Source organism: Girardinichthys multiradiatus, chromosome 2 (assembly GCF_021462225.1).
Source record: "Girardinichthys multiradiatus isolate DD_20200921_A chromosome 2, DD_fGirMul_XY1, whole genome shotgun sequence".
Classification (NCBI taxonomy): domain Eukaryota; kingdom Metazoa; phylum Chordata; class Actinopteri; order Cyprinodontiformes; family Goodeidae; genus Girardinichthys; species Girardinichthys multiradiatus.
The window spans coordinates 48,161,807-48,174,026 of NC_061795.1; the positions used below are offsets into that span (position 1 = coordinate 48,161,807).

Below are 12,220 nucleotides of genomic sequence, written 5' to 3' on the forward strand. Positions count from 1 at the left end.
CCAGAATTTCTGTCTGTGGCCCAGGTCCTGTGGGATTGTCACAGAGTGCTGATCACACACATGACAAGCCCCACTTCCTGCTTGCCCAGCATCCTTGGGCTTTCACGGCCTTAGGAATCCCTTCACCAGGCTTCCTCTTGCCCCTGTCCTCTTCTGTCTTCTCTTCTTTCCTCCCCTTTCTCAGGGTTGAGCCTTTGGTGCTTTACTGCTTTGTTCCCCAACAGTGTGTGAATCAAAACTGCTGACTTTTGGCTTGTGGAGGAATCACAGAGCGTCTGTTTACAAGGTTTACCAGATTGTGCATAGCTACAACTCCAACTCACTCCCATCTCTCCACACCCATCGTTTTAATAAACAGGGTTCTCTATTGCCAACTATATAGTGAATGAGCTCATATGGAATGGCAGGCGACAAAAAAAATCCTCTTGTTGTGATTGAAATGAATTAAAATTTCCCTCAGCTGTTGTTTTCTGCAGCTCTCAGGGCAGTTAAATAGACTTAAGTTACTCATTTTTTTTTTTTTTTTGGCTCATTTGCAAAAGATAAAAGTATCTTTGGCTTGTTTTTTGCTGCTTCTGTGCCTGTTTTTGATGAATGCCACAGAGAAATATTTATCATGTTTTCCCACCCCTAATGTTCATCACACTCACTAAAGAGAGCAAATGAAAAATGAAAGCTCTGTCTGAGTATTTGTCTTCTGCCTCTATGTAAACTTAATGCAAAAACCTAAAATTAGAATGTGTCTCATGGTACCACTCCTTGGCTCAAAAGAAATAACGAGCCTCTGAAAAGCATTTGTTTTTACCAGGGATGTTCCTAGGAAGTCTTAGTGTTCCACGCATCGAAAGCGCAGGACATGCTGAAGTTACCTAAGGTTACATACAACAGCAATTGGCTGGGAATTTCTTCCCATCTGGTGTAACTGAGTTAAAACCTAGGTAGGGAAACCTGCGACATGTGATTTATAAGATTTGCCACACAATTTAACACTAAGTGTAACATTTTCATGTAGAGTAACATTTAGCTGACTTTTCAGTACAGAATTTTCAATAGGATTGAGGGTGGAGCCATTACAGAAGCTTATTGTTTGTCACGTTATCCTTAAAAAACAGCAAAACAGTGTAGATGTCCTTATGGGACTATAGTCCCAGTGTGTTTCCACCATCTATCTGTTAATTTAAGGTAAAGTTAAATAATTTGGATGTAATGTTCAGTTCTCAGTCTTCCACCAATACCACAGGCAGCCAAACAGTCCCACAGCATGATGCTGCCACACCATGCTTGGTAAGGCAGTGCAGTCTTCTTAAGTGCCTTTAACAAACCAGTTTTTTATTTAAGGTGAGGTCGAAGAAGAATTCTACCTGGGATAGTAGAACAGTCCCTCAGCATGATGCTGCCACCACCATGGCTGACAGTATAGGGTTCATAGAGTTTGAAAGCCTTACCTTGCCAGCCTGCTCAATCTTTGTCTTGTCTGACCATAATACTTTTCTCCAGCATTTCCCTTGTCCATGTGGGCATTTCAGCTGAGCATGAGGGTGTCAGGTTTGGAGCATGGGATACTTAATTGGTGGTTCTCTTTCATTTATGATGATGTTAAATTGTCTTTCTTGTTGACACTGGTTGTCCAGCATCTTCCAGTTTCAGCTTGAGACACGGTGGTTCCTGTTTTTTTCTTTTTAAAATGTTGGTAAATTTTGTTTCATCTTAGGAGGATAGTTTGAAACAGATAGTCAGATTTGGACAGTGTTGTGTGTTCCAACAGGATTATAAATCCAAACATACAGTACATCAAATCTAGTTTTAGGATAAAACGGGAACACCCTCAACCTAAAACCTAAACCTAAAAAACAGGGTATGTGCAAGAAAAACAAAACTATTTAAATGAACTCTACCATTTTCTGATAAGAGGAGTGTTCATATATTCAGGCAGAATTATGCTAGATGTTAGTTGATAGCTAAAATGCTCCTAGTTTCCCTGCAACTTCAGACAATTAATGAAAGATTAGTATTGATGCATTTTTAATACTTATCATGCAAATATAATTTTGTCCCTGTGTGCATTATTTGAATTATTTGAAGTTTTAATTTTTGATCTCCCATTATGGTTGAATACAGTATTTTTAGTTCTATTATTTTTATATTCTATTAGAAATCCACAATATATTTATACATGTTCAACAAATTCTTGCTTTTAAAATTCTATAAATTTTGTGAAGTGCCTTGAGACAACTATGCTATATAAATAAACTGAATTGAATTGAATTATAAAGTTATACTTTTTCAGCTCGCAACAAAAACAGAATGTATGACCTGTGCTGTAAATTTTAATAAATATGAAGAAACAGTTTATTCTATTAAAAGCTGATATGCCAGTAAACAGCTCAAATTATTCACCTATGAGTTATTATTCATGCAACTGTGGCATTGATTACATTTCATCTCACATTCTTTTTCTCCATCTAATTAATCAAATCAGTGGTTTGCGTACTTTAAAACTGTTCAGGTTACTCTGCCAGATACCACATTCTTCCTTGGGATTGTATTAGTTTTCTTTTCCATCCATATTGTTTCAGTTATATGGTTGATTATCATAACTCTCCCACCCATACCAATTCCCTGTCATTTTCATCAGCACCTACACCTTCATAATTTTTATTTTGGTCCCACCATTCCTTTAGGCCACCAACCTGGCTCCCTCCTCCACCAACAATGCCACCCTTTCCTTTGCAAGTCCTGATGTCTCCATACTAAACTACCAATCTGCACTCTACCAGCCCTCTGCTGCCTCCATGGCGGCTGTGGCCCAGAGGAGCATGCCCCTGCAGCCGGGGGCTCCGCAGCTCTGTGCCGCTCGGCCCGACCCCTTCCAGCAGGCGCTCATAGTCTGCCCCCCAGGATTCCAAGGTAAGGAGGCCATACAAAGTAAATGTTCTTTAGAATTTACAGATGCATCTCCAGAATTTTGAAAATCATTGAAAAGTATGTATTTCAGTAGTTAAAAAAGGGAAACTAATATGTTTTTCTCACACTTAAATGTGAAAATAATATGAGTAAAACCAAAAGGCTTTTTTCAAATGGTAGTTAAATTTATTATGATAAAATATAACTATCCAACCCCCTTGTTAATTATAAATTAACTGCAATTAACCAATTCTTTGATTCACCTTCACTAGCCACTTGAACACCTGGTTATTGTGTTACCTGTAGAATCAAGAAATTTTTAAATAGAAGAAAGAAGTAGGCTAAAAACAACACATCATGGCCTGATCCAAAGACAGATTGGAGGCCGCAGCTCGTGGGGCAGTGGTAGTGCGTGCCTCTATGGAGGCCTTAGTCCTCACCGCGGCTGTCCCAGGTTTGAGTCCTGGCTGGGTGACGTTTGCCGCATGTCTTCCCCCTCCTAAAGGCCACTAGTGCTGCAAAGCAAAATACGAATATAAAAAAACAGATTGGAAACCAATTCATTGGCTAAACTACACCTGGGTTAAGGCTCAGTTATAGTCGGGCTTCGGGGTGGCATGCAGGACTGCTGACAACACTTTCATATAGGGCCATGTTAGTTTGTACTGATTGTTCCCTTAATAAATGAAGTCATCATTTCAAAACTGCATTTTGTATTTACTGAAACTGTCATCCCAGATAAGTGTGACAATAAAGCAAAAACAGAAAAATCTGTAAATCTGTAAGGAGGATACTTTTCACAACACCATATATGTATCAAGCATTTAGTTCAGTTAATTTGGTTGATTATGACTTTTGGCTTGAAATAACTCAGAATTAAATTTTTTTACATACATGTGGAAGACTACTGACTTGAAAGGTATCTTTGAAACAGCCACTGACACCATCCACGAGATGAGTAAGCCACACAAGGTTATTATTAATGAAGTTGGCGGTGCACTGAGTGCTGTTGCCCAGCAGATTTATTGAAAGTTCAGTGGAAGGAAAAATTGCGGAAGAAAAAAGCTGAAAAAAAACAAAGGAATGTCCTTTGTGCTTTGAGCCGTAGTTACCAGAATTACAGTGTAATAATTTTATTTAACCTTTTGAATAAGGTTTTAAAACAAATGATACTTTCATTTATTTTCATGCACCTGTATGATTTTTGCATACAAAGCAGAAAGGTACTGAATATAAACACTTATATTTGTATTAACCTCTTTATAGATAAGATTTATAGATTTAATAGATACTTTGGTATATAAGGGAGCGATGATGTGAGTTTCTGTTCTGCTATTTTTATAACATTCTTTGCTTGTGTATTATTTATGTACAGGTTTGCAGGCATCCCCGTCCAAGCACACCAGTTATTCTGTGAGGATGGAGAATGCTGTTCCCATAGTGACACAGGCCCCTGGTCCCCAACCTCTGCAGATCCAACCTGGCCTCCTTACACAGGTGGGATGAAACTCAATTGCTTAACAAGAATGCAGGTCAGGTATAGTTCCAACATTGAAACTTAATCACATTCAGACACATTCAGTGTTTGGGTTGCTTTTATCCCACAAGCCCTCACTAAGAACAGGATCTATGGATGGGGAGAATATCACCCGATGTTGGAGACACTGCCCCTGCCGACAGCTGTTTTTCCTGAGAGCATTCAGGCCAGCTTCCCCATGCATTACAACCCCCCATGGCCCCAGCTATCCTGAAGGCAGAGGCTGCCACGTTCTGATGCACTGAGGCAGGAACTCACACTGGAAAGGTCTTGAAGGCTCATTGGGGGCCAGTTTTAGCTGCTGATACACTCTTGCTGCACATTGCACAGAGTGACTGTGCATCACTCCCTTTTTCATAGAAGAGTGTAGACAACTTTCATTGCCACTCTGCATCTTTCTCCCTATGGAAATTTTCATGCAGGCTTTAAATATCCCACAGAATCCTGGGTGTTTCAATTATTCCCTTATCTCCAGTTAATCATCCAGTAGGCTGGTATGCAAGAAGCAAAGCTCAGTGTGCTCATCTGTGCACATGCATGTGTTTCTATGGTGGGTTAATCTGTCCTATACCAAATGGTGATTAGCTCCACGGCTGCTTCCAAGTCAGGCACTCCAAATTACAGGCCTCAGAGGATCTCCAGAAGTCAGGGGGAAGCTTGGATGAGGCTCACTGTGACCACAAAAATCACAACAATCTCAGATCCGGGGGTGCAACAGATCAAACCAAATACTATTTACAATTTAGAAAAAAGCAAATATTCTTATGTTGAATTGATTTCATGGCATTCATGCTCTTCCTCCATGCCCTGCAGGTGTTGCTTGTCAACTTTGTCTTCACACATGTTTAACAAAGACAGGCAGTAGTTAACTGAAGCAGATGGCTTTTACAGGCCAGTGAACAGAACACCTAATAACTGGGTGTGTGGTGAGTGTGTTTCTCCGTGTTTATTCCTTTACTGTGGGAGGTCTCACAGGCATGACTATGGTGTGCTTGCCTCTCGGTTGCTTTCCCACCACCTGTGACTTCATCAGCGCACTGTTTAATGTTACCCATGAACTCTTTGCCCACCTTGGGCCAACCTAAGGTTAGTCCGTAGCACCGGGCTGTGCAGAAATGGAATGAGAAAGGGTGCAGTGACGGTTGGGGTTGACAGGTTTCGAGCCGGGAGGCAGGGAAACCAGTGGGACCTTTATCTGGAGCAGGAATGCAGAAAATGTGGAAACAATTGGGGAGGGAGAGCTTGGGCTTTGAAAGCCCTGAGGTGACAAAGGGTTTTCACCCAGGCAGTATGGGTCGCGGTGGGAGGTGGTGGGCCGCTGATAGTGATGGTAGGCTCTAAGAAGAAAGAAAACAACCTCTTAACTGGGTTACCATTTCAGGGCAGAGAAGCTGGTTACACAATCCAGAAGCCTGTGAGAAAGGCATGCAAAGTGGCAGAAATGGAGATAGAGCGAGCAGCAGACGGGCTGGATGTATTAGAGTCTCTTAATGGCATGTTGATAAAAGGGTCTGGATGTGGTCTGAGATGTAAAGACTATCTCCAGCTCCAGAATGTTCCATTAGAGATGTCAGTCATTATAGCTGAGACAAAGCAGTCATGTTACACCCTATGATGCCCCCCACCCTCAGCCCTTTGCAACCTGCCCCAACAACATTTCCACAGGTTAGCAAGTAGACTGCAACAGTTATAGTGTGTGCAGGTAAATCAAATACAGATAGAAAACTAAATATTACAGTACAGATAAAAATTAAAATGCTCTACATACACTGCCTTAAAAAAGTATTTTACCTCCTTGAAGGTTTCTTCTATTTTTTTCTTTTTGTCTCATCTAAATGTTTTATATTATCAAAAACATTCTAATATCAGACAAAGATAACCTTTTAATACAAAACCTAGTTTGCAAATAATTTTATTAATTGAGGAATGAATACTATCGAACCTACCTGGCCCTGTGTGAAAAGGTTATCTCCCCATAAACCTGATATCTGGTTGTAGCATCCCTAGCAGCAACAGCTGTCATCTAGAGTTTGTGATATGACAATGAATTGTGTTACACTGCTGTAGAGGAATATTAGCCCACTCTTCCTTACAGAATTGTTTTAATTCAGCCATGTTATGTTTCAGTCGTCTCAATCGGATTTAAGTCCTGGATCTGATTAAGCTGCTCCAGAAACTCGGTTTTATGTTGTTTCTGAGCCATTCATGGGGGGAGCGTAAGATAAGGATCATAAACTGAACAAGACTTTCTTGTAGAGAGGACAATCAATGGGGCCTTCAAAACCAATACTCCTCAACCCCTGACCATCACGCTGCCATAATCCCTACAGTGCTTTGATTTTAAAACAAGGCCATTTTGTGTTGCAAGGTCTCATCAACTACTTTATGCTGTCTGGCAGGATCTATTTCAACAGTTTCTTAACTCTTCAGCGTTGATGATCTAACAAGGTGGATAATTATACTTTCACATAAGACAAGGCTGCTTTTTCCCCTAATAAATTAAATCATCATATTGTATCTATTCAGGCTATGTTTGACAGTAAAATGTGTTGATGATCAAAGACATGTTAGTGTGGCTACAAAGTGAAAACGGAAGAAACCAGTAAAGAGATGAATAATATTTCACATCACTGTTTGATTTGCTACTTTGCAGTTTTCACTATTTAAATGCGTGTGCTGCAGCTCATACTGATGGTGTTGTAAATAAATGCATAAATGGTATTAAAGGAACAATTCATTAGCCCTGACATTAAAGTGCTAATCAATAGAGCTGCATTAATCTGTTAGGGCTACACACACACAGCGACACACAGACGTGTTCAGGCACACATGGCGCATCTCGAGGCAGAATATGCAAGCTAGTTCTGCATAAGAAATGGAAAGTAGCCTCTTTCAGAGCAACCTGAAGAGAGGTAGGAATTTAATTATAGCGCTGGTTGATTTGACACAAATCAGACACACAGTCACGCAGGCATCACACACAGCTGCTCATGTTCTCACTCATACACGAGCACGCACTGAAGGGATCTGAGGTATCTGTATTAAGTCCTGGCCTGCTTGGCAAATTTCACTGGATATTTGCCCAGAAGCTACAGTGGTTCGAGTTTAATGTTACAGTTTGTTGCTTTTAAAAAAGAAACCTTTTAAAATATTTCAAATAGATGAAATAAAAATCAAGTAATTTGCTCCTGCATGGTGCTGTTCAAAAGGTTCTGCAGCCTGAAACAAGTTTTCTTACAGGATTTTCCGGTATTTAGCTCCATCCATCTTCCCATCAACTCTGACAAGGTTCACTGTCCCTGCTGAAGAATCTCCACAGCATGATGCTGACACCACCATGTTTTAACATGGGTATGGGGTTTTAGGGTGATGTGTATAGTTAGTTTTCCACCCCGCATTGTGTTTTGCAAGTTGATCAAAAAGGATACATTTTGATTCCTCTGATCAAAGTGCTTTCTTCCACATGATTGCTGCAGCCCTTACAGGCTTGTGTCAAACTGTAACTGAGACTTCTTATTACTTTCATTTTTCCGTTCATTTATCAAGGCCAGATTTCTGGAGTGCACAACTAATAGTTGACCTCTTGACAGGTTGTCCTAACTAAGCAGAATATCTCTGCAGCTCCTCCAGAGTTACCATGGACCTCTTGGCTGCTTCACTATTTAATGCTCTCTCCTTGCCCACCCTGACAGTTTAAGTGGATGTCTATGTCTTGGTAGATCTGCAGTTGGTCCATCCTCTCAACCTCTCATCCATGATCAGATGATGGATTGAACAGAGCTCTGTGAGATGTTCAAAGCTTTGAATATTATTTTAGAACCTAACCCTGCATTAAAGTTCTCCACAACGTCCTCCCTGACCTCTCTGCTGTGTTCCTAAGTCCTTATGATGATGTTTGCTGTTTGTTCTCCAATCTCCAACAGACCTCTGGCGCCTTGACAGGACAAGTCCATTTATGTTAAGATTAAAGTTAACATAAGGGGACCCTATTTGCTAATAGGTGACCTTTAAAGGCAAATGGATGTCCTTCACCTTTCCTTTCATAATTATTCACTTCTTTGTGTTGTTTTGACACACCAGATCCCAAAGAGATACATCAGATTTCGTGGATATAATGTATATGTGTGGTTGTATATACTTTTTTTTAAATACAGTATATCACGTGACAAGCTTTTTGTTTTCTGTCTGCTTTTCTTTGGCCTGACTCTGTGCTCTCTGTGCAGCAGGCCTGGCCCAGCGGCACCCAGCAGATCCTGCTGCCTCCAGCATGGCAGCAGCTTACCCACACCTCAGTCCAGCATGCTACTGCCATTCCAGACTCCATGAGCAGCACTCAGACTCTCGCTAACTGGAGGTAAACACTTTTATAGTTATTTTCAAATATATTCCATTGACACAATGCAACATTTTTAAAATCTGACCATTTACTAAGAAAATCTGTTGTGGAAATTGTTGCATTAATTTAGAAATGTTTACCTCTCAGCTTCCTCCTTATCTTCAAATGAGAACTTGGTCTTGAATAATAGCAGATTGACCTCCGGGAGATGGAGGGTATACTGTATGCACATGTAAAGACATGTAGAGTGCAGCCTGTCACTGCAATAAGTTGATAAATGGGAGGATAGATGGAAGCAGGATATCTGCAGGGAGATAAGGGGGTGGCAGATATATAATCTGTATGTATGGGAGGCCACTGGGGCATATGCTTAGATTCATTCAGGGCTGTCCATCTGTGGCAAGACAGCCTCCTCCCTGTCTTTCCCTCCCATCCTGTCCAGTGGCAGTTTTCTAGTCCTCAGAGAGAAGTGTCTGGAAAGTGTCGCACTTCCTCTGCAGAGCTATCGCTCCACAGCTGCTAGTGTCAGCTCCTCTGCCCTTCCTCTTTGCTCCCTCCTCACTCTCTTTTCTACTTTTAGCCTCTTTAGAAAAGCTTGCCGCTGCCACCTATTGACTTCACTGGGAAATACTTTATCCAATCTTTGTTCCGGTCATTGTTTTATCAGTTTCACTGATTTAGGTCTTCGGTTTGCAGACTTGTCTCCCACATTGTCTACAGATTCCTACTTATTTCATATTTTTGTACAGAGATGCATCTTAATGAAACAAAATATTATTAAAAAGGTAATTAATTTCAGTAAATCAGTTAAAACCTTTTTTACTCATATAGTGTAGATCCTTATGGTAATGGTAAAATGTTTTCTTAGAAAGTCCAATTAAAACATATTTTAAAACAGAATAATTTTATTATAACCATGTAATAGCTTACACAATTAAATGAAGACTGATGACTTGAAAGTTGTCCTTCAAACTGTCATTGACACCCTCCACGAAAAGTGTAAGCCACAAACGGTCATTGTTATTTGAAGCATATTAATGGAAAGTTTAATGGAAGGAAAAATGTCTTCATGAACACCTCAGCAAAACCACTAGCTGATCTTCTCCATGCTCTTCTGCAGTGTTGCAAATACTAAAATATATCATGTGCAATTAATGTGTCTATTTACCAAATTAAATAACTTTTCAATGACATTCTTAGTAATTGAGATTCATTTATGTTATTTTACAGGAATTCCCACCCTCATGGAAGCCATTATAATCCCATCATGCAGCAGCCAGCCTTGCTGACTGGTCACGTTACACTCCCATCAAACCAGACCCTCAATGTAGGCGTGGCACATGTCATGAGGCAGCCATCAATCAATAATAACTCCTCTTCCAAAAAGACCAAACAGCACCAGATGTCGACCAGGTACTCAAGCTACTCAAGTCTTCTTAAAATAACTTATTTTAAAACTCTCCCACCATGGGGTTAATTCTCTTGATTCTTCAGCATGAGTTACTTAATCTCTCACCTTCACCTGTGTTTTTCCAAGGAACGTGTCGACCTACGAGGTATCATCCTCGCAGGTGGTGCTGTCTCCACAGCGATCTAAACGGGTTAAAGAGAACACGCCCCCTCGTTGCGCCGTGCTACAGAACGGGTCGTCGTCCAACTGCCCGGCCGCACAAGGATGTGCTGGAGCAGGGTGGGGGGCTAACGAAGCAGAGCAGGCTTCCAGCACCACTCGCGACCTTCAGCACCAGCACCACATCCGCAGACAGACCATCATCATCCCTGACACGCCCAGTCCTGCTGTCAGCATCATTACCATCAGCAGTGACTCAGAAGAGGAGGAGGACCAAAAACAGAACAACAGGTCAGCACCCTACAAGTTTTCTGTGTGTTTTAGGTCTGGGGACTTACTTGGTTGATGCTTTTTTTTTTGTCTGGTAAAACCGTTTCTGTGTTGATTTCCCTATATAGTTTGGATTATTGTCCAGTACAGATTAAAAACCGACTCTGAATAAATTGTAAGCTGTTAGTTTATTTGATGCCCATATAAACAGATTAGCAGCATTATTAGCACCTGCCTTCTCTCTGTTTTCTGCAGCTCATCTTCTAAACATAGAAAGAATGTCATCAGTTGTGTGACGGTCCACGATTCTCCAGAGTCAGACTGTTCCATCCACAACAGCCCCTACAACATGGAGTCAAGACCCCACAACAACAACAACAACAGCTACAATACAAAAACCACCATCCTGGACAACTACAGCAACGGGAATCCTCGCACAATCATCATCCCTCCTCTAAAAACGCAGAACAGTGAGCTGCCCAATGAATGTGAGCGGCTTATGTCAGGTAAAAATGCTTTCTGCATCACTGCATAGCTAAGTCTGATGCAGAATTAAACTGGCTGCTTTGCAGATGAACAGATTTATTTTTTTCTACTGAACAGATGGAATGAATCATCAAAATACAGCTTACAAGTTTAAATCCTCCAATGGAGTGACATTGGGCAATAATCACATACCAGGGGGTGCGGCTGGAGGCGTGGCCTACCGGCAGCAGCGCTCAGGACCACACCCACTTCAGCAGCAGCCTCTCAATCTCAGCCAGGTACAATAAACAGTGAACAATCGCAATCAGTGTTTCTGATGGATACAAAATGTAACAGATGACTAAAAAATGTTTTCATTATCCACCATCTTGGTGATATGTAAAATATGTTTTACAATAAATACAGTGCTATGCAAAAGTAATAATGTCCACGGAAGTATTTACAGCCACAAACCTCTATCGATTTTATTGGGATTTTAGGTGATAGACCAATACAAAGTAGAGCAGAGTTTTGAAGTTGAAGGAAACTTTTTGTTTTTGACAAGTGTGGCATGCATTTGTATTCAGTGCCCTTTACTCTGACATAGATCTAATGCATTCACATTTTTATTTTTAAGTCAGTACTTTGTACAACCACATTTTGCGGCACTTACAGCTACAGGAGCTGTCATCTAAACACATCTACGGACAGAAATCGCCCTTTCTTTGCAGAAATATCAGGTTTAGTCAGATGGGATGCCAAAAGTCTTTGGACAACAGTTTTCAAGTCTTCCTACAGATTCTCAGTTACATTTTAGTCTGAACTTTGACTAGGCCATTCTAACATCAATCCATCCATTTTCTATACCTGCTCCTTCCATACAGGGTCATGAGGTAACTGGTGCCTATTTCCAGCGGTCTTGTTTCGCTCCTTCCATCTTCCCATCCACTTTGTCCTGCTTCCTTGTCTCTGCTAAAGAAAAGCTTCCCCCCAGCATGATGCTGCCACTACCATGTTTGGGGATTAGTGTTAGAGGTGTTAGTTTTCCACTACACATAGCATTTTCTCTGTAAAATTTCCCTTAGGCATAAGTGTCCATGTGCATTTTGATTTGTCCTGTGAGTCTCTGTGTTGCCCT

The 12,220-nt window shown here is 40.9% G+C and overlaps 1 protein-coding gene across 3 annotated transcripts in view; it reads left to right on the forward strand.

The window, feature by feature from the left end:
- hipk2 (homeodomain interacting protein kinase 2) overlaps positions 1-12,220 on the forward strand; it is a 123,875-nt gene that overhangs the window by 102,978 nt on the left and 8,677 nt on the right. The window contains exons 8-14 of one of the 3 annotated variants that reach the window (XM_047353000.1): positions 2,682-2,907; positions 4,280-4,401; positions 8,665-8,795; positions 10,008-10,190; positions 10,315-10,638; positions 10,873-11,123; positions 11,221-11,381. In XM_047353000.1, coding sequence (XP_047208956.1) covers positions 2,682-2,907; positions 4,280-4,401; positions 8,665-8,795; positions 10,008-10,190; positions 10,315-10,638; positions 10,873-11,123; positions 11,221-11,381 — 1,398 coding nt within the window. The remainder of the gene's footprint in view (positions 1-2,681; positions 2,908-4,279; positions 4,402-8,664; positions 8,796-10,007; positions 10,191-10,314; positions 10,639-10,872; positions 11,124-11,220; positions 11,382-12,220) is intronic. The other 2 variants (XM_047353007.1, XM_047353011.1) reach the window with 2 other exon arrangements.